This window comes from Electrophorus electricus, chromosome 10 (assembly GCF_013358815.1).
Source record: "Electrophorus electricus isolate fEleEle1 chromosome 10, fEleEle1.pri, whole genome shotgun sequence".
Taxonomy (NCBI): domain Eukaryota; kingdom Metazoa; phylum Chordata; class Actinopteri; order Gymnotiformes; family Gymnotidae; genus Electrophorus; species Electrophorus electricus.
The window spans coordinates 18,496,842-18,519,803 of record NC_049544.1 but is presented as its reverse complement, the minus strand read 5'-3'; the positions used below and the strand labels follow the sequence as shown (position 1 = coordinate 18,519,803).

The window sequence follows — 22,962 nt, the reverse complement described above, 5'->3', positions numbered from 1 at the left end:
TTTTAGTAACAGAGCAGGACACTAAAGTACCTAAGAAAACCATAATCATGTAAGTGATTATTTAAACAACCCAAAACCCGGCAATATACTATGCTGTTAGATTATTGCCATTTTATTCAAGTCTCACAGAAAATGTGACTCCCCACTTAACCTCTGGAGAATTTGTAATGCCATCTAGCTCTCTACTTCATGCTACATATACCACTAAGAACCAATATGATATCTTACCTTCTGATTGGCCAAGTGATTTTAATGAAGTGAAGACAAAAGCACACTCACTTTAAATGTTGACGTTAACCGAAAACCAGCAACCCTGAATGTTTAAAAATCACTTGTCTTTTGCATATTTTAAGCAGTTGACAGTTGTGGGATCCTGGTGATGCCTTGTTTTTGTAAAAGACTCACAGCTACTCTGGTTTCCTGTGCAGAGAGGAGACCATCACTACTGTAGTGAAGAACACTCGGATGAAGCGGCACATGTCTCCCCACCCTTCATCTATGGGAGTCTACCGCTCAGAGGCTTCCACCACAGAAGCCCCACGACATAGGAAAACAATGACTAGAAAGCCTGTACCAACCCTATATGTAACAGAGCCTGAGGGAGCCACAGCTCAGAACCCCAAATGGGTGGAAGTAGAGGAGATTATTGAGTACAAAGTGAATAAATCACCAAAGTTGCCCAGAAGACGAGGTGCTTCCCCCAGCAAGCGACCACCGCCAGATAACCCAAATGCTAACAACTCCAACAACAAATTAGTAGAGGCAATGCAAGTGTCAGTGGACAGCATGGACTCTTGGAACAGTGAGGGGAAAATTTTAACAAATGAGTATGAAAATACTGAAAGCATTTCAGAAGTGTATTCTGATTTTGAGCAGCCATATATCTTGGTGGAAACAGGTACAGATGATGGTGGTGATGATGATGCAACCATAATTATTCCAGAGTATGAGAACAATGGTGAACTTGGTGCTCAAGACCACAAAATCTTGGCTGAGAGCAATAAGGTGCTCACCGTTGAAGACTTGGACGACTATGTTCCCAAAGAGGGTGAGACATTTGGTTGCCCAGGAGACTCACAGATGCATGCAGAGAAACCATGTGAAATTGCTATTCTACAGAGAGAGATTAATGAAACTACTGTAGGACAGCCAATCCTGCTAACTTTGGAGCGTCCTGTGGCAACCATGAAACCACAACCGGGCTTTTTCAGTCGCTTTAAAGAGCACTTATCAAATGTGTTTACTAACACCTCTACAGTAAGCAATGTTAAGTCAAGGGGAGAAAAGACTGCACCTATATATGTCAGTAGGGTGGCATGCATCCAGTCTGCAACCACTACTGGACCATCAAGGAGGCACAGAAAGCAGGAAATAAAGCCAAGATACTGCTCAGAGGTGCAGAGAGGGACATTAAATGGCCCACAGAGCTTTAAAACCCAAGTCTCTGCAAACACATTCAGCTATGCACCAATTGGACAATCACTTACTTTTCAGATCACCAAGAAATATCAGAATGAAAAGCAGTAATCCAGAAGAATCACCAGAGAAATTCAAAATTATTATCAGTATAATTCATATTTTGTCTTAAATGGGAACATTTATCTATTTATCTATTTCAATTTTGAGGATAGTTAAAAAAGAGACCATTCCAGGGTATTCTAACATTTTCTATATATTCTGAAAGATCAGACTAATTGGGCAAGAATTATATAAGAATACAGAATAGGAAGAAAATTGGTTACTTTTAATTCTGTCAGCAAATATAAACTATAAACTTATCCTCTTGAAAAGAAAAACACCTGACCTGGGCCCTCATTTATCAACATTGCATTGAAAGATTTGCATACATTAAAGTTTATCTTGTATTCTATAGAAGTTAATTCTAACCAGCTGTGCTCATTCACTTTAAAAAACAACAAAAAACCCACTGGCTTCTGTCTTGAAATAAGAAACAATGGAATAACCTGTATTTAAAAAAAGGAACTAGGCTGTTTCACACTGAACAAATGTTACTGATTTGTTTCATGTAACAATTCTCACTAAAAAAAAAAAAAAAAAAAAAAGATAAATGTATTTGAATATGAAGCTGTCGCAGCGTTTCAGGCTGGACTGCAAACACCACTCTGGCATTTACTGTAAAGCTTTTAGTCTAATTATTATGAACATATCTTGAATATTACTGTAAAACTTTTTTTTACCTTTGCAAACAAAGTATGGTCATTGGGAAGATTTAACTTTACCATTCATGTAATAGCATTTTGCCATTTACTCTTGTATTTCACAAATGTCATGAGTATAAGCACTATGCTTAAGCTTATGATCTTGAACAAGCAGTGAGACTGATATTCTATGATTTTTCCGGAATAAGCTGTGCTTTAAACTACATACATTTAACTGTGTATGGAAATTGACTATTATAGTGCATGTATGCATTTAGGAATACGTATAATCTTGAGTGACATGCGGTTTTCTTGCATAGCACAGTGACATTTTTCAAAATTTTTGGCTATGAACTAAACACTTCAGAAAAAAGGGTATAAAATGAATAAAGCTAGGAAGTATATTTATTTGATTAGCAATAGAACTGTAATGGGTTTAAGTATTTAAAAAAGTCACTATGAGATTTGAATAAATAGGATATTAACTATATATGGTCTAGATATATTTTGGATTGTATTTCTTAACATTATTCGTTATCAGAAGTTATACAATGTATTAATTTTACTGAATTTATTTACTAATATATTAAGCAGTGTATTATCTAATATACAGCTGTAGAGAGCTAGTCATGTATTTAACCAAGGATGTGTTTGTGTGAAGGCATTTGCTTTTGTGTGGGAGAGAGAGATAAGGAAAGAAATTTTGTTTAAGCATTTGTTTAATTATGGATGACAATGTCAAACTGCCTTGGAGTGCTCATTTGTGAATGACAAACTACATTTCAATAAAATGTATGTCTTGCTAATTTTTAAAATAATTTGAATAGATTTAAAGCTGCATATTATAAATGCAGAAGTACTTCAAAAGTAATTGTTGGTAATACAAATTAATAAGTAATGTATGTGTATTATATGTATTTATCATTATATACATTGGAACTCAAATAGGTCATAAACTCTTGGACTCTGGTTCAACGAGCCAAGTAAAAATAAAACAGCCTTAGTTGAATTCTAGCCAGTCATGGTAATGCCTGTCTTCTGGCTTTTGAATGTACCTGTTTTTAAATCAATGCAACCCTTTTTAATTCCTTTCTTACCAAAGTGGATAAGAACTTTGAAGGGTTGAAATAAAAGCCTAAACTGGTAAGGAGTTAAATACTGGATATTAGAAATATAATTTGTCTATCCTAATGCAGTAAGTTGGCATGAACTGAAAGAGATATAAACTATGGAATAAAAGACCATGACAATCTAAATAACATTAATCCTGACTGCAAAGGACAGATGACAAAAGCCTCCTGCTTTCTTCTAAAAGTATTAATTTATATTGTATAGAGGTGTCAATATCCACATACGAAAAGTAATTACTGCACCATGTTTTAAAATCCTTTTTACTTCCACATAACAGGAAATGATGAAATTATCATGATGAAATTATATTTTTTAGGGCACAGATTAAATCTTATTTATTTTATTTATAAACCTATTAACAGGAAAATAATATAATACAATGCTATTTTGCCTTTTCATATCTTACTGGTTGTCACATGGTATTCCCCTGCTTCTTCCTGAAAACTTTCATAGTTCCACTGAAAGCTTCTTAATGTTGCATATTATTATTAGGACTAGGATTGGAAAATATTTTGTTAGTTTATGGCAGACATTGGTACTAAAGCTGTGGCTAGGGATTTGACTTTGAATACACAAAGGCTTTAAGTTACAAGGGCTCTTCTGAAACCTAATTACATACACTTTTCCTTAATACAAAACTGTTCCATCTTGTTGAATCCATTCTCACTTTAATTACCTGAATGCAATATCTCAATTGATATTCTATATAAAATGGTGAAAGTGGTGGTACAACACAACTGCATTTAGTATTGCACACTCTCATTTATTCGTTTCACTCCAGACATGCTTATCTATGTGTGTATGTACACATCTTCACTGTATACATAAAAAGGTATGTATACACCTAGACACACATAATTAAACATGTAGAATTGTACATATATATTTATATAGACCTATAAATTTACATGTACCACACATTTATAAAAGAATGCACACAATGCACTCTTGCATACACACTACACATGCGTCTGGCTCAACATCTCACTTATTCATATATGCACGCACATGCATGCACCCACACGCTCACATATTGCAGACATACTTCATATCGAAAAGGTCCCTATGAAAACACCATGTATTTTTTCTTTTTTTGTTTTAACAATTGTTTTCCAATGTTGTTTAAAGCATGAAATAAAAGAAGATAAAAACAAAACAAAAACAAAAAAGAAAGCCATGGTGCTTCTTTGTGTAGAAGTAATGGGGTCAATTGCATAATGTATACACATTTTTCTTTTTAATAATTTTTATACTAAACAGTATTTTTGTAAAAACAAAACACCAAAAAGAAAATAAACTACAGAATAGGCTCCCATCTGCAGTCCCTTCTGCTGACAGGGTGACATCAAGCTGTACAGCGTGGTCAGTTACATCTCAGCTCATTTACAGGTACAGCCAAAGTGAAGGCACAAAGATCTACAAGTAGATTTTTTTCTCTCTTTCCATAAAATTGTACAAAATAATAAAACTTTATAGTCTGTACAGGAGAAATTTAACCTTGCACAGCCTGTACAAGTTAAGAAACTAAAAAAAAGAAATGGCATGTTTTTGTTTTTGTTTAATTTTCACCCAAAGTAATGTATGATCTAAACAATATATGTGGACACATTAAAGTGGTTGCTTTATCTTTCTTAGTGGAGTGAACTAAGACTCTTATGGAACTCTTATGGAACTCCTTAACCTGTAAGAATACTCTGTAGCCCCCAGTCTAACTCCAACCAATACCACATCTTTAAGCAGGACATAGAGTCAAACATTACAATGCTACATTGAATGTGTCTATCTTTGAAAACAAATATAGTCAGTAAAACCTGATGCAAAAGTGCATTACTTCATTCAGTTTTTAAGTTATCCTTTTCCCAGTGTTCACCTCTGTACCTTGATCTATGGGCACTCTTCAGTGTTCAAAGAAAAAGAGCAGCAGAGAGCCCAGAAGGTCAAGAGGTCAGGGGGTCTGGAGGTCATAAGGTGATGCGATATCCATAAATAAATTGGCAGCAGCCAGACCGTGTATACACGCAAGCACACGTGTGCGTACACACATACACACACACGCACGCGCACACACACACACACACACACACACACACACACACACACACAAACACAGTTTCTGTATATTTATATATTTATATTAAAATAAAAAATAAGGAGGTAGCCAAAGGCTTAGTGAAATGGCAAAAAATATCCCCTCCAACTCCAATCAACAAATGTTTTTAAAAAAGCAATGACAAATGAAAAGAGAAAAGAAGATAGTCTGCCAAACGTCAGTAGTATATATAGTCCATTTTGGCCTTGCTTGGGAGTGGGCAGGGAAGGAGCATGGGAGTTTGGAGACAGGTTTGTAAAAAGCACTCTGGCTATCATAACCCAGATCACAAGAGTTCGTACTGCCGCAGGTGCATTCTCTGGATGATGTCCCGACAGTCATTAAAGACCCGACGAATATTCTCTGTGTCAACAGCACACGTGAAATGAGGGTAACAGTAATGACGCCCATCTCCACTTGCTGTGCTGATCCTCTGTTACATAGAGAGAGAGAGAGATAAACAGAATCAGAAAGCAGAGATAAATACAATTACTTAAAAATACCAAGAAGCTGCCGATAAAAGCTTAGCTATGCATTATTGACTTTGAATTTAAGAATAAAATACTGAAATGTTGACAAAAGATTCTGTGGCATCAAGATTAAGAAGTTGACAAGAGGAGATACACTGGCTGCTGATGCACTGATTGGTGAATCATATATTAGTTTGTTTTGCTAATGGTCAGTGGATGTCCCTTGAAAATACATTTAAAAAACCTACCAGGAACTCATCTCGAATGAAATACTTGGCTCTCGTCACTCTTGGGTCTTCTCCTGGCTCTGGAGTTGCTGAAAGAAAATTGTTATTTGATTCGATTTTTTAAAAAAGTAAAATATTATATAGACTGAAGTCTATATAGATTGAAAAGCAAGGGATGAAAAAGTATACAAAGGAGTTATAGATGTGTAAAAAGTGGATGAGTAATTTATATCACAACTAATAATGGCCACAGTAAAAGGCCACATTTTTGCTAAGAGCTCAGAGTCTGAAAAAATATAAGTATTTTTTAAGTAATAACTGAACTCCATTTATCTACATATTTTTAAAGATTATTAAACATTATATATTAATGAAAATAAGAAGAATAAAAGCAAAGAATAGTCTAATAAGAGAAAGTAGCAAGTATCCTATTAGATACATGAAAAAATTAAATGGCTAAATAATGAATGAACACTTGTGAGGCCTGTCTCAGAAATACCTTCATTTGGTATTGTGTAGCGAGCATATTCTGGGAAATAGTCTTCAATTTTGGATTTCCCAGCTAATACTTTCTCAGCCAGCATGTCTTGTTTGTTGAGGAATAATATGACAGAGATAGTTCGTAACCATCTGAAAACAGAAACATAAAAGACAGATCCAGTTAGAAAGAAATGCTTTAAAATAGTTTCCAGGACTCTGATTCACAATGTTCTCCACACATTTTGGCATCCTATGTTATGATGATTAATTAATCTTAATTAAGATGAATTAATCTTAATGAATTAAGAAACAATAGGTATAATATAAAATAAAAATCTTACCAAAACATCAAATCAGCCAGTAAGTAGCTTATTAATACAACTACTACTGATGATGATGATGATAATGATGATGATGATGATGATGATGATGATGATGATAAACAAAATAGAACTTTTCACCATCACCCATTTTTGGGTCGTGAGTGAAGGCACCAGAATAAATATATATACAAAGTAGGTTTGAAAATGATTTAGCTCTTGTAACAATCCTTCATCCCCTCCAATATGCCTTAAATTTTTCAAAATAATTTTGAACAAGCAGCAACAATTTGGAGGAAAATAAGCAAGTTCAGTTATGCCAAGTCCCATCCTATCTGGTAATAATATTAAATCAATATCTGAAAGACACCATTTCAACTATGCGTGGTAAACCGCTTGATATAGTAGAAGCCCACTCATCTTCATCAAAGTGTGACATTTTCTGGACATTTTCTTTATTTTACTGTAAATTAAGATTAATGTTTCTTCCAATTACCGCAAGACAAATAAAAGGACTAAACTAATCAGCCATAACATTAAAAGTACCTGCCTAATATTGTGTAGGTCCCCTTTTTGCCATCAAAACAGCTCTGACCATCAAGGCTTGAACTCCACAAGACATCTGTAGGTTTCCTGTTGTATTGCACCAAGTCATTAACATCAGATCTTTTAAGTCCCGTAGGTTGTCAGGTGAGGCCTCCATGAATCGGACTTGTTTTTCCAACACAACACACAGATGCTTGATCGGATTGAGATTTTGGAGTTTGGAGGAATTTGGAGGCCAAGTTATCACCTTTAACTCTTTGTCATGTTCCTCAAACCATTCCTGAACAATTTGTGCAGTGTAGCAGGGAGCCTATCGTCATTGAGAATACTGAAGCCATTCTCATTAAGGAGCACCATTGCCATGAAGGGGTTTACTTGGGCTGCAACAATGTTTAGGTAGGTGGTACATATCAAAGTAACATCAACATGAATCACAGAAGCCAAAGTTTCCCAGAGCATCACACAGGCTCCACCAGCTTGCCTTCTTTCCATAGAGCATCTTGTTGCCATCTCTTCCCCAGTAAGAATTGTACCAACACACTCAATCATCCACATGATGTAAAATGTTCTGATCCTGATGTATCAATTGTAGGCGCTTTCAGCAGTGGACTGTGGTCAGCATGGGCACACTGACCCATCTAGGGCTACGCAACCCCATACGTAGCAATTTGCGATGGACTGTGTATCCTGACTCCCTTCTATCATAGCCAACATTAACATTGTTAGCAATTTGTAGCTATTCTGTGGGATCACACTAGCCTTATCTCCCCATGTGTATCACTGGGCAGCCATGACCATGTTGCTGGTTCACCGGTTGTTCTTCCTCAAACCACTTTTGATAGGTACTAACCACTGCATAGACCTGCTGTTTTAGAAGTGCTCTGACCCAGTCATCCAGCCATCACAATATGCCCCTTGCTAAAGTCTCTCAGATCCTTATGTTTACCCATTTTTTCTGCTTTCAAGACATCAACTTCAAAAACTGACTGTTCAAATGCAGCCTAATATATCTCACCACTTGACGGGTACCATTGTAATAAGAAAATGTTATTCACTTCACCTGTCTGTGGTTTTAAAGTTACAGCTGGTTCATGTAGTAAATAAATACATTATTTCTCATTAACTTTTTTTACCCTCCAATAATCTTCAACATAACTGTAAAGAATTCCTGAGGCCATTGACTACACTGACCTATTAATTACCTATTAAGTACCCATAAAATCACTGTGGTGATTCTAAGTGTTATATTAATGAAACTAGAGAAAGGCTTAGAAAATATGAGTGAGGGTCACCTGTTGTTCCAGATACTGCGAAAAAGGTCAAGTGCTTCCCGTAATCTGTTGGTGTTGTTGTCTTCTCTAATGACCATATTATAACTGCTACTCGCAACCACAAAAATGATTGCAGTGACGTCTAGAAGAGGAGACACAAAGCCCTAATCACCAAATGTTCACAGTAGGGCACAACTTTAAATACTTTCAGTACAAATGTAAAATATGGTTAATGCAGTTTCATTAACACACACTGCCTGGCCAAAAAAAAGATCACACACTCTAATATTTCGTTGGACCTCCTTTAGCTTTGATTACGACACGCATTCGCTGTGGCATTGTTTCCACAAGCTTCTGCAATGTCACAACTTTTATTTCTGTCCAGAGCTGCATTAATTTTTCCCCAAGATCTTGCATTGATGATGGGAGATTTGGACCACTGTGCAAAGTCTTCTTCAGCACATCCCAAAGATTCTCAATGGGGTTCAGGTCTGGACTCTGTGTAAAAATGATGTTTCATGCTCCCTGAACCACTCTTTCACAATTTGAGCCTGATGAATCCTGGCATTGTCATCTTGGAATATGCCTGTGCCATCAGGGAAGAAAAAATTCCATTGATAGAATAACCTGGTCGTTCAGTATATTCAGGTAGTCAGCTGACCTCATTCTTTGGGCACATAACGTTGCTGAACCTAGACCTGACCAACTGCAGCAACCCCAGATCATAGCACTGCCCCCACAGGCTTGTGCGGTAAGCACTAGGCATGATGGGTGCATCACTTCAGTCGCAATCCCTTGAGTTCCCTTCGCATTGTGCGTGTGGAAATGCTGCTAGTTTCACTATTAAACATATCCCTGAGTTCTACTGTTGTTTTTTTTCTGATCTGATTTCACCACACGTTTAAGTGATTGCCAATCAGGATCATTCAAGATTTTTTTCCGACCACATTCCTTCCTCGAGGATGATGTTTCCCCCACTGTCCTTCTGCTTTTTAATAATGCGTTGGACAATTCTTAACCCGATTTTAGTACCTTCAGCAATCTTATTAGATGTTTTCTCTGCCTGATGCATGCCAATAATTTGACCCTTTTGAAACAGTTTAACATCTTTTCCATGACCACAGGATGTGTCTTTCGACATGGTTGTTTAACAAATGAGAAGCTACTCACTGCATCAGTTAGGGTTAAAAAACTTGTTGCCTGCTGAAACAATCACCCATGCAGTAATTATCCAATCCAGGTGGTGACCTTTTTTTTTTGGCAGGCAGTGTATATTTGTTTTGCATACATATAGGTATAGTGCCACATGCATGCATATGTGCACATTCTCTCTCTCTCTCTCTCTCTCTCTCTCACACACACACACACACACACACACACACACACACACACACACACACACACACAAATATTATACCAGATATACCAGATGTCAAATACACACCATTAAAGCACTGGATCCACTTTCTCCTCTCATCTCTTTGACCTCCCACATCAAACATACTAACAGAGGAAAGAGAATGTATGTTCAGGCACATATTTATTTATTCTTTAACTAACAACAGACTCCTTCTACTGGAACATCACACTGCAAACTTTTCAAAAGCTGTATTACTGCACATTAAGCAAAATACGTATTTCTTTCATGGGAATATCCGTGAATTACATATCAAACTGTCTATCTTGTTAGTAATGCTACAATTTTTTGTATGAATTGATTTTATTAGAAGCAATCTTCAACTGGAAAACTTTCTCAAAGTGACAGTAAATGTACTCACTGAAAATTGACTTTGTCTACTTGAAATCGTGTTTCAAAAATCCCTGATGTCAAAACTCTGCAGCGTAGCAAGTCCTAAACAAAAATAAATTTGAGTCTTTTGAAATATGCATATTTCTCCCTGTTCTGAGAATGTGATGCATTGAAAATATCAAAAATCAAGCCAATAGTCAGGACATTAAGTCGATAATGAATAATAGGGCGGGTGATGTAATCGATGAAGAGAGAGGGCTAGAAATAAAAAGCACACTAAGAAAGGTGGAGAAGCTAATATAAACTGAGACTGTACCTGATCCGTTGGTGTATAGTCACTCTGTCTTACTGCATCAATTCGGTCAAGAAAGCTGTAAAGACACAAATATGGAAAATAGTTAATATAGGGCTGTATGTGTGGTCTAATGTATAACTTGTTTAAGACTAAGCCTATTCTCACAAATACTAAAATATTTTCCACCAGTAATAAAAACCCCCCAAAAACAACAAATTATGACTTGATACTATTTTCAATGCTAATTTCATTTGTTTTCAAAGCACCTTAAAAGACTGAAGCACAGCACTATGAGATAGACAGACCAACTGACAGACTAATTTGATCCCTGAGCAGCATACAAAGCACATCATATACAGAGGACAAAATAATCACTAGATCTTGCAAGGACATAAAGCTGCCAAAGTTTCGTGTGATTATACTAAACTGTTGTCATGAATAAAGTGATAGTCAAAATAAAGTGCTTATCAGTATTAGCCAGTAGACAAATTAAACAAATGCATAATAATTACAGTACATGTAAGGAATGTAGAAGTATGTTTTGTCATTATATATTGTGCTGAGAATTATTCTTGAAGCTTATCTAAGGTTTATCTTCCATTTAATATTTTTCCCATAGCATCAAATACTGAAATATTATTAAACATTAAAAAAAAAAAATCTTGCAATGTTCACTGTATAATTTCATGAACAAACATGGTTCAAAGAAACAGTCAAATATGTGACCGTTTTTTGTTTTTTTTTTGCTGATTCTACTTCTTTCAGGTCAGTGTGACTACACCTGAGATAATCTCTCTCTCAGTATAAATTTATAAATGACCGTTTTTCTTGAATTGGCAATGTATAGATAAATCCATCTAAAAGTAAATCCATTGTAATAAAAAAGACATGGGTAGGGGTGTTTTCATAAGAGACTGATGCTAATTAAAATAATATTCAAACTTTCTCTGTCAACACTGTTGTGGACCGCCTACCTCACTCAAAGAATACTCTTTCTCCCTGTACCTGTTCATTCTAATCTTTCATCTGAGATCATTTACATACTAGATATACCTCTAATGTATTGATGTCCTGCACCAAATTCTTAAAGTGATACTACACTTATGTTTTCTAACATCTCAACCTGCTTCAGTTTCAAAACCATGTATAAATTCAAAGAAAAATTCAAAATCATATTGACAAAAGGAAAGTGAAAAGAACATCTCTGCTCCCCACAAACCACTCTTGCTTCATGTCTATGCCATGTTCACATTAACAGTCTCTGTTCAATTTGGGTTTTTTTTGGTCAGCTGGTTGTTTTTTTGTTTGTTTGTTTTCTTAGAACCAGTTTTTCACCTTGACTTCTCAAATGTATGTTTACGAATGACATATATATGTCATCAGCATAAATAGAACAGACCTTTGCCTGGAAAAGACCTTCATACATGCATTTATTGCAATAACATCCTGTCAATAACATGAATGTGAAAGAAATTAAATAGAAGCCAAAGTGTTTTACATAGAAGTTAAGTGACAGATCCTAATCTGTTGAGGATCAGGCTGAGAAGGTGAAAAGGAGTTGTTCTAGCAACCTTTGATGCCCACAGTTGTGAGACAAAGATGTAAATAGTACTATGTACATGACCTGTGAAAATATACACAAAGTCTAAAATAATTTGACAGCTTTTAATGGGGTTGCATGACCTGGTAAAACTGGATAAGAATCTTATTTTGGATGATGCATCACTTTGGGCCCCATTTTCTAAATTCCTATAATTACCAGTAAAAGTAAATAAAGGCCACACATTCAGAAAATCAAAAAGCAACCAGATAGACTGAAAGCTGCCTTAGTTGCCTTCAAGAGCAAACTAGAGAAAATGAAAAGTGAAGTACAGGGTAGAATGAGATCTATTATTCAGAAATGAAAAAAATAGAAGACCACTCTATATTATAAATCTCTTTCCGGATCCCCATGTTGAGAATTTTTCCCAGTTGAATACATGGCAATATTCCTCTAAGCCACTAGCAGTTTGTGTACAGGGCAGTCACCTTCCACTTCAGTGTGAAAGTCCATGATTCAGTGTGGTTCCAATTTAAGATCCATAATTTAAGACAAATGATTTTACTGTACCATTTTAATCTGGATTAGAGAGTGACATGCATACAGAGATGATGACTGTACTTAAGGAATGAACTCCATCCTCTGAGACAGGAATACCAAGGTCTCGGCAGCTGTCAAGTAGGGTTGGAGCTGAATCGAATACAGTATTTGGCAAAGCACAAATAGTGTTTTTTAAAAATGTTTATGTAATACGTTTTTTAATACCCATCTTAAATAGCTGCTGTTCCTTATAACTGTAAGTGTGGTATTTGTGCTCCACTGGCTTGTACTGACATGCTAGGAAGACAATAGGAGTGTGGAGGGGAGAGACTGTACAGACTGAAAATTAGCAGCACAGCTTGATTAAACTATAGGCATAGTCCATTACTCTGCCACTATTTTGTTTTCTTTATCTTTTACCTTTGTTTTTGTTGAGGTAGTTAATTATAAAGCATTTAAAAAAAAAAAATCATTAGACCTGCAATATATGAAGCAGTTTGTTTGGCCAAGAGGAGGAGATTAGTCTACCTTAGCTCTGGTAGTGTAGCCAAGTTAGTTCACCTACACACTGTGCTCACTGCTCAGTCAGTTTAGATGTCACACAGTTGCAGATATCACACTGGAGAAACGCAGAGCGCTATTTATAGCTATTCTAGCAAAGTTGCTGTGCAACTATTTCATCTTAGAAGATGCAGACGTAGCAGAGCTTGTTTGACCAGGAGGACATTATGCCAGCGTTTGACTGTTAGCCAGTATTACTGGCAGTGTAGAAGTAGGTCTACATTTATTGTTATTGTTTTGGATTTCATCTACTTCTGACAATGATTTAAATATCTGTATAGCCTGTTAGGCTATTCTCCTTTTTGCACACAGCAAGATCTAACTTATAACTAGTTAGCTCTATTGTTAGCGCTACTAATTAAATTACCTCCATATTTAACAGTGTACTTTTGAATACTCATTTGCTGTCCCCCAACCACTACCTCATTTTCTAACATAGATGCCTTTTTATTTGAATAATTTTGCTGTCTCAACAAATACATAAATATTTGGCTCTCTGCACATCCCACTCATATTGACTCAACTGGTGGAGACATAACCTATAGCCAATGGATCTAGGGAAAGTTTGATCAGGGCTTCTGCTGGTTATTACTCATAGACTCTCATGTTTGCTACTTGAGTAATTCTCAAATCAACAAGTCTTTGATTTGAAAGCTCAACATGTACTTTCCCCTGGTGTCCAGTTATATCAGTCAGTTATATAAGTGACCTATCAGTCTTTGGACGCAATAGTTGCACCTGATCCCCAAAGATGCTGGTGAAGAATACCAAGGTCCTTCTATTGATTCTGGGAGACCCATTATACAAATATTCTGTGTTCTACTCTTCCCTCCAAGATCGCAGACTTTGCCTTTCAGCTCTGTAAAATGCTGAATGATGTCTACTGCAGTAGTCTCAGGGGATGTAATATATATTGGCTGTGATTAGATTCAGTGGCTACAATTGGCAATTTAAACTTCACCAAAAGTGCTTAATAATACTTTTGATTGTTATTATACCAGGTGATTCTTCTTTTTTAAGCTTTCCCCATCTTTTGAAATCATTCTGAAAAAAAAAAGTATGCAACTGCAGAAGAGAATGCTTGTAACATCAGAGGAGGGTAGTAATGCACTACATTTACTCTGTTATAGTTAATCAATTCACTTTTTGAACATGTACTTTTAAGAGTTTAAAAAGGGTAAAAAAAAGCATAAAAAGAGGCTACTTTATACTCTTTCTTGAATACATTTGTGTCAAAAATTTATTTATATGTATGTTATATTTGTCAATGTTCCAATGTTTTCAAATTTTCCCTATGAACCATTTGAAGGAGGTGGAAGTGGAGCAGGTGAAAGCAACCAGTGTAAATAAACAGTAATAACAAACAAGTAAGCCTGAGGTGAAACTGATCAATCAGATTGACTGTTTGATGGCCAACTGGGAAAACCAGTAAAGCCAACCTGGAAAGATTTGAGGACAGTTTGAGGAACGAATGATCCTATTATACATTCAAACTGCACCTGCAACTATTAACTGGCACCTAGCCCACTCCAACACCATGTGGTCCACATCAACCTCAATGTGGTCTTTCAACAGCCAGGTGCCCTAATCCAACACCCACATGGTCCACTCTGACTTCCACATGGCCCACCCCAACACATCCCAATCCAACATCCACATGGCACATTCCAACACCCACTCCAACAGTTTGTGCTCTGTATTGCTGTTACTATAAATAACTGTGCTTGCTCACACTCCAGGGTGTTTTATATAGGGCAAAAAGAGGCTTCAGGAAGCAGAGCTACAGCAACACAGCCACAGGCCAACCTGTACCAGCCGTCATTACCTCCTGCTTTAATTTTCTCTCCTAGTCTATTATTCTAGTACTGAAAGCTTATAAATCAAAGAAGATTAGACAAAGTAGGATACTACTTAGTCTAATCTTCTTTGATTTATAAACTTCCTAATAGCAGTCTGCACCTACATTGCAAAAAAAAAAAAATTATTTTCTATTTCTTTTTATTATATTTACGTATTTATTTAAGTGAAACATGCATAGATGCTAATATCCAATAAAATGGCCAAGCAAGTCTGACAACACTGTCTTTTGTTTAAACTTTAGCTGAAATGAAATTAAATACAGCTATGGGGCTGTTTTTTTCATTTTTATATAAACCTCTAAAATAACACTAACACTTATTGTGGTTTAAAATTTATCTTCCTAGCTCAATAAAGTTCGAAATTAGCCCCCTATATATTATTTATTCATAATGCATTAAACTTGATTCATTATTAACTGATCTAGTGTATGAAATTTACTAATATATGCACTAATAATTGGAGTAATGCACCAAATTCATTCTGTGGCTTTAGCGCTAATAAAAGTTTAATAGTTCACTAACATTTCAATGTGTGTTGCATATTCTAAATACATGTTTTTAATAATTATTTTTTAAAAAGCCAGTAAAGTAAACAAAGGTCATTTCATGACTTTTGTTCACCAAAAAGGGTCAATATTTACCCATTTTAAGAAAACTTAGTTGTAAATGTATAAATAGCAGATAGAAAATATTTTTTAATTACATGAGATTGGAAAATGTATACTATCATTACAACCTTTTAGAAAATATTTCTCTAAGTTTGTAGGTTGCAACCCAAATATTTTATCTGATTTTCTGCCAAAGCATGTCAAGAGGTCCTTCCCAGCACTTCCCTGCCAATATGTCAAGTAAACCCAGTTGTTCCTTAACAGATATAGCATTTGTGATATGTTGACTTGCTGCCTTCCTAAAGATAATTTGCAAATACCTCACATCTGCTAATGAATTAACACTAAAGCTAATTGGTGCAGCATTAGGTGATGGGGACCAGCTGTCTTCTACACATCTTTTATCTTCAGTGGACAATGTCTCAAAATGTTTATTGAAGAGAATTGATGACAGATAAATATATTTTCATTACTGCTGGTCGTAACATATCTTTTGTATTGGTCAATGAGGCTGAACATCTTCCTGAGGAGAATTAATAAGAACATTTAGGAAAAAAATATAGGTCGGACAACACACATTACATTTTTTGCAACAATCACAGGGTGCGAATAGAGGCAATTTTCAAACACCTCTCCTCCACTTATTTTTTCTATAGAGAAAAACCCTCTAGATCCAAAGTTTCCAATACAGGCCTGATGTCCACTGGATGACATGCAATTTCAGTGGTCTATGTCTGCCCTTAATGAGTATAAAGATGTTATTCACTGTTTGATGAGAAGTCAGAGGTTTACAGAGAAGTACTACAGTGCTACATACATTGCATGTACTACAGACCCAGTCTGGCCTTGAAAGAGGGGCTAGTAGCTCATCAGTTTATCAGTTCTGACCTTCAAAACATAGAACTGATGGCAAAAATTATTTGGTTTCACCAGCTGTGAATATATGAGCTAGTCTGTGGCAGGAAAATGCCAACAGGAAAACTGAGATGGATTTAGGTTTTTTAAAAGGAGCATCAGATGTGCATTGGCTAAACAAACAAGATCATCCAATTCATGTGTAATATGTAAAGAATACTTGGCATAAATTACATGTGAACCAAAATGAAAAACTGAATGATTTTGGAGTGGACTGAGCAAATTTACATGTATTCTTCCACTCACAATGACACTCAAGTTTCATTATGTTCTCCTTTATACTGAAAATATAGTTTTTCATTATTAGACACAAAATAGAAAAAGAATCTGGAAATTGAGCTAGGAGTCATTTTCTGAAATATTTAGGAAAAATTAAACACTAGAAATTTTTTAAAGAATGCAAACCTATTTCTTTTTTACTATAACAGATGAAACTATTGAATAATAAAGGGCTGCAATTTGATTTTCTAAATCATGGTTGGAAACACTGATAAACACTAACAGTAACCATTTCAAGTCTATGGTAGAGAACAGTATTTGTTCTTTCCAGGTTATTATAAATAGAAGTGATTTAGAGCAGACTATAGAGCCAAGGTCATTAACCAAGGTCATTAACAAAGGGAGAAAAGCAGAAGATTTTGGGGTTCACAGATTTATAACTATGTTACACAATGTCTTAAAGTAACAGGTGAATAAAACAAATATACTAAAATCATTCTCCATGGTCATTAATAACTGTTTACTGTTTACTACAGCCAAGTCAGTGACATTAGAATTGACATATGTGCTACACCTTCTGCTTCCAGAGATTTGAGCTGTCATTCTAAACCTCAGTAGCCAATGTTGGTGCATGCATGTAATGTTTGCTGATATAATGGGGCTTGTGTCTGAATCAAAAGCAAATTTTGTTTTGATTTGGTATTGCAAAATTAACAAGCTGGCTGCAAAAACTAAAGCTGAAGGTGAAGACAAATCTTAATCAGCAAAAGTGAGAATACTGTAAAAGGTGCTTCCTTATTTGATAACACAGTGCTACATTTATTATTTTAAGGCCTTCTTGGGTGTTTCTTTTTTGTTTTGTAAAGTTATTTCGTAGTTATTTTTTTCCTTACATTCTTTTGACAAATCTAATTACATAGAAGTATAAAAGCTTTAGATTTGTGCTACAAATACATTCCTTATAGCAGAAATAGTACACTATACAGTGTCTAATTAATTTTGAAGTACCACTTGAAAACTTATATGATGTTAAAAAGCTGAGAACTACTACTTTCATTGTAGAAATTGCAGAATCTGCAATTGCTGATCTTAACATATATAAAAGTCTTTAATATGCTTCAACAAATGAAAGCAAAGGGTTACTTGTTTTTAAATGTTGTTCTTACAGCCAGGACTAGGACCTACCATAATGAGCATTAAAAACATGGGAACATCATGCAAATATGACATATGGAGAACACGTAAAATAGAAACACTGAACAGTATTTTTAAGTAGGCAGTATTTGTATTTTAAAGTAGGCAGTATTTGTGAATCACTGAGTATAATAAATGTAACAGTTTTAACAAAATGCTGTTTTATGTATTATCTGTATACACAACTTATTGTTGAAGACTGGAGTTCAGCACACCTGGCTTAAGTGTTCTGCAGCAGGTAGTGGTATCCTGGAATAGTAGTTACCTACCATCTATGTCACTACACTACATAGGCACTGATAGCAGAACAACAGCCCTGTACCCTACTTAGTAAACCTAGTATTTAATAGAAGAGTGTTTTAGTGTTAGGGAAATCATTAATCTTTCCTGGAGTTTTGATGGCCCTGGCTTAAGTGTTCAGCAGCAGGTGGTAAACATACTAACATAGGCTAGCCTAATTATCTGATTTGAGTTAAGTTAATTAAGTTTATTAATGATCTGAGTTAAGTTAATTTGCTAGCTATATAACACTAAATGCTACGAGTTGGAGCCATGCCTGAATAAAACATTAATTTACTATAAAAACAAATGTGTTTACTCAAATAAAGACAACACCTTAAGTACCCAATGGTCAGAACTATAGAAACATATACTACTACTCTCTCAAGCATCATAGAATTGGTGCTGTCCTCACACAGATGCAGCTGTGTGAGCAATAATTCCAAAAAGAGGAGAGAAGGCTTCAGTAAGGATAACTGGCTATGACTAGCAGTAGAACAAAAACTGAGTAAAACATAGGGGAAAAAATTAATTCACCATCACTGAATACATCTTAACTCATGGTAGTGAACAGGATATGACAGCTCCAAAATAACAGATTACAATTCTTACTACCACACTCTAAAGCAATAAAACCCAATGACAACTCCCTTATCTTAACAATTCACTATTCAACATTTATTCCTCTGAAGTTTTCACTTTTGTTAGTAGGCTTGAACAGCATTAATGCTTATTCCAGCTCATATTGAATCACTTTTAGAGTCATTCCAGTATAAACAAATGAAAGCAGAATTGCACTTACTAATGTGCACAGTCGATGAGCTGGTACTCATTAGACCTCTCATAGCATGCCTTCACTCCATCATCATCCCAAAGTTTCTTGGCATGGTCAAAAAACTCCTACAGGGAGGACACAAAATTGTTTAAATCATTTAATTATGTGTTCAAACCTAACTGTATATATATATATATATATATATATATATATATATATATATATATATATATATATATATATATATATATATATATATTATTTGGAGACATTATTGAAGAGGATTGTACATAATTGTATATCTTCAGATTGACAATAAATACCACTCGAAAAAAAACAAACATTTTTTTTTTAATTTACACAATATTCTAATTATATACTATCAGATTCTGTCAGTTTCTTAAAAAATAAAATCCCCATGATTAATTCTCTTTTGTAGGGTATGTGAACCAGTAATTCGTATTTTAATAATAGAAATGAACCCTAAAGCTATACCCTTTTTTCTACTCACAGCATCCACCTATTCTTTTGAAAAGAATGCACAAGCCTACAAGCAGCTGATCTATACAAGAAGAGCACAGACATATTTTTAATTCATGCCAGCTGCCATTTGAATCCCTTAGCATGAAATGTGTCCAGAATAGTATATCACAGTTGTTCAGAATGACTAAAATAGTCTGAAACAAGTGTAGCAGAAATAAAGAAATGTTAGCAAGATATCTAGGTTTATAATCAACACAGTATTCAATTTAATGTCTGTAAAAAAAAGTTAACTAAATCAAATGTACAAAAAAACCCTTTTATATGTACTATTTTATAGATAACCTACGATCAAACTGTCTTCCAACTCACCCTGTATATTGACTCCTTCTACTAAAATCCGCTAAAAAGCTTGAATATATTATGCATATGTACCTTTTATTCATAAAGTGATTAGTTTTCTCTTTTCCTGCATACTTTCAATATTAACAGAATTGTGCTGCAACACATTTGTTGTGATGCACCTTTGTAATGTGACTCAGTTAGAAACTTCTTGAATGAACAGCATTTATATGCATGTGTTCACAACTGGCCATCCTATACATTCTCAATTGACTAACTTTGGAGGTGTCTGGCAGATCTGGTCATGATTGGATCAAAATGTGGCATTTGAACATTTACACTTGCTGATCAGTTTGTCAAAAATCCAAATAAGGACACATTTAGAAGCATATGGTACCTTCACCCATCAGATAAAGCTGAAACCAATATTAAGAATCATTAGTCATGAATCTCCAAAAAAGTATGATGTGGCCCAGCGATCGACTGACTCACCTTGTGCCAGTAAAATCTATTATGATATTCAATCTCTCATTTGCAAATGTTTACATTTGATTTCTACATGTTGGGATGGTCACAATAGGGTTGCATTATTTATATTTTTTTCAGTTATGAATAATATTGTGAACTTTAACTGAAATCTTTAATATAGTTAGATGTACTTCATTTTATGAACAATGTACTGAAAATTTGAGAGATAATTCATTGCTGGCAGAAAAACCCAAACTCTCTGATTTCACAATCAACAACTCTGAAAGGGCTACCATATCTGGTGATGACATCTGATGTGCTTTGATAAAGAAATAAGATTAATATAGTATTTAGATTTACCTTTCTTGACTTACAAATCAGTCATTTTAGTGTGATAAATGCCTCCTCTAGTAAATACGAAATAGTAAAAAATGGATTAAAGAAACATACATCAGGGACCATATTTGCCCACTTTGCGGTTCTGTTATTGACCAGTCTGAAGTATCGATATGAAAAACTGGTCACCAAAGAGGATTCTAGAGCTCTTTTCCCCACTGTAGACCTGAATTAAGTATGGACAGTAAGTGATCTAGTCACTTTTCCACATGAACACAATTCATTACAGAACACTTACACCGGTTTTCTCAGCAGTTAGCTAACCTTGCTCAGAGCTTCAGAACAATTTGAGTGGGATGGCTTAATGAAAAAGGGATTCACCGACTGGTTCTACACAAATGGATGTAAGCCTCTTCTCGTTGATTTTTGTGATCACCAACGTTTGGCAAATTACTTCCTGTGTTTATTTGCACATAAAAATAAACTTTAAAAACAGTCCAAACAACTCCAAATTATCTATATTGTCAGACACATGCAGCAACTGGAGTTGTTTAGTCAAATAATTAAGATGGGAATCCATCACTACCTCAAAAACTTCCTGGTCCCAATTTCCAGCACATTTATTGAAAAAGAAATCATACCCAGTCTCAGAAGTCTGGATTGATGTGGAACGGCCTGATGCGGCCTTAGAAGCAGTTTGATCCTACAGTGGAAAAGACGCTTATGCTGTCTTGTCTTCTGTTTACCAGCCATGAATACCTTCTTTTATTAATGGATTAATAAATATACAGCATATTGTATGCAGTATATAATAAGAGTATAGAGTACATTTCTAGCACGGAGGGACATTAACGTATTCCTGAAAATTCCAAACTTGTACTTATTTCTCTTAATGTGGATTTTACACCAAATGTAAGCATTACTGTTCTTATACAGCTTAGCCCCTAACTTCTCATCAATACTCTCTATATTTCTGGACTTGGCTAGAAACAACTGGGATAATTAAGGCAAATTTGTTATATTTTGTTGAATAAAAGGAAGAGACTGATATGAGACATTGTTAATTTTTACACTTTTGGGTATTTATGAGAATGTTTGCTTTGCTTCTTTAAAGTAATAGCACTTTTTTTCATGCCCAACATTTTAATGTAGTATTGTAGCATAATAGACTAATCAAATGTAAGAAACATGGTAGAAGCACTGTCATGCCTAACCAGGAAGGGGGGGAGGGGGGGTCTCTCAACTGCTCTAATTTAAAGACGATAAAGATGAAAACACCACCATTAACAAAGAAGTGTAAAGACCCAAAATCATCACAGCCTATACTCTTTACAATGCAGAAAGCTAAGTGAAACAGAATACATTACAAACGGGGTGGGGTGGCTCATTCATTTTACTTTCTGTAGTCAAAAACCACTCAATGTAATCAAAAACAAATATCAAGGTCAAGGGTCAGTGATGCTACAAGTGTTCTACAAAATATGTTTATGGGCAAGCTGTGCTCAGAAATACCCAAAACCAAAATATTTTGTGACATTGTCTCATATCACTCTTTTACCATTTAAACAATGTTAGAATACAAAGAATACAGTAATAACAATGACTACTTCAAAGTCTTAATAACATGCTCTGCAATTCAATTCATTGAAGAAGAATCATCAGTTAGTGGGATCAGACACAAACCAAAAAAATAAAACTAATGCAACAATCTTTATTTAAATAGCACTTTTCATTTTGAGTCTAAAATCTGAAAGTTACATGTAAAAGAACAATATTTGCATTATAGAAGAAATAATGAAATAAAATTACAACAAAATCTTTAAATATATATTAAAAAAAAATTATTACAAAATGAAAGCCCCTTTATGCAATATTTCAAGCAAATCCTAGAAATTATTCATTAAATTACAGTGCAGAAAAATTAGGAACATCTCAATATATTGCAATCTTTTGAAAACAAAACCACTAAATGGCAGCTAAATGTTGTGACAATGTATATAAAAACTGATGTGTCAGACCATCCTAAACAAGACAGTCAAGGCTCAGGACAGCATATGACACTTTGTTATTTTGTAAAGGCTGTGATCAGAAACATGCATGAGGTGTAA

At 35.0% G+C, this 22,962-nt stretch overlaps 2 protein-coding genes across 24 annotated transcripts in view; one reads left to right on the top strand and one right to left on the bottom strand.

Annotated features, from left to right (window-relative positions):
* Positions 1-3,173, top strand: part of obscnb (obscurin, cytoskeletal calmodulin and titin-interacting RhoGEF b) — a 98,127-nt gene extending 94,954 nt beyond the window's left edge. For all 21 annotated transcript variants that reach the window (XM_035530575.1, XM_035530588.1, XM_035530573.1 and 18 more), the window contains 2 exons: positions 7-49; positions 429-3,173. In XM_035530575.1, the coding sequence (XP_035386468.1) occupies positions 7-49; positions 429-1,527 (1,142 nt within the window). In that variant the 3' untranslated portion in view covers positions 1,528-3,173. The remainder of the gene's footprint in view (positions 1-6; positions 50-428) is intronic.
* Positions 2,032-22,962, bottom strand: part of gnal2 (guanine nucleotide binding protein (G protein), alpha activating activity polypeptide, olfactory type 2) — a 30,235-nt gene continuing 9,304 nt past the window's right edge. For 2 of the 3 annotated variants that reach the window (XM_035530590.1, XM_035530592.1), the window contains 8 exons: positions 19,256-19,353; positions 10,760-10,814; positions 10,472-10,545; positions 10,138-10,196; positions 8,715-8,835; positions 6,576-6,706; positions 6,098-6,165; positions 2,032-5,812 (listed from right to left, as the gene is read on the bottom strand). In XM_035530590.1, coding sequence (XP_035386483.1) covers positions 5,666-5,812; positions 6,098-6,165; positions 6,576-6,706; positions 8,715-8,835; positions 10,138-10,196; positions 10,472-10,545; positions 10,760-10,814; positions 19,256-19,353 — 753 coding nt within the window. In that variant the 3' untranslated portion in view covers positions 2,032-5,665. The other variant, XM_035530591.1, reaches the window with a different exon arrangement.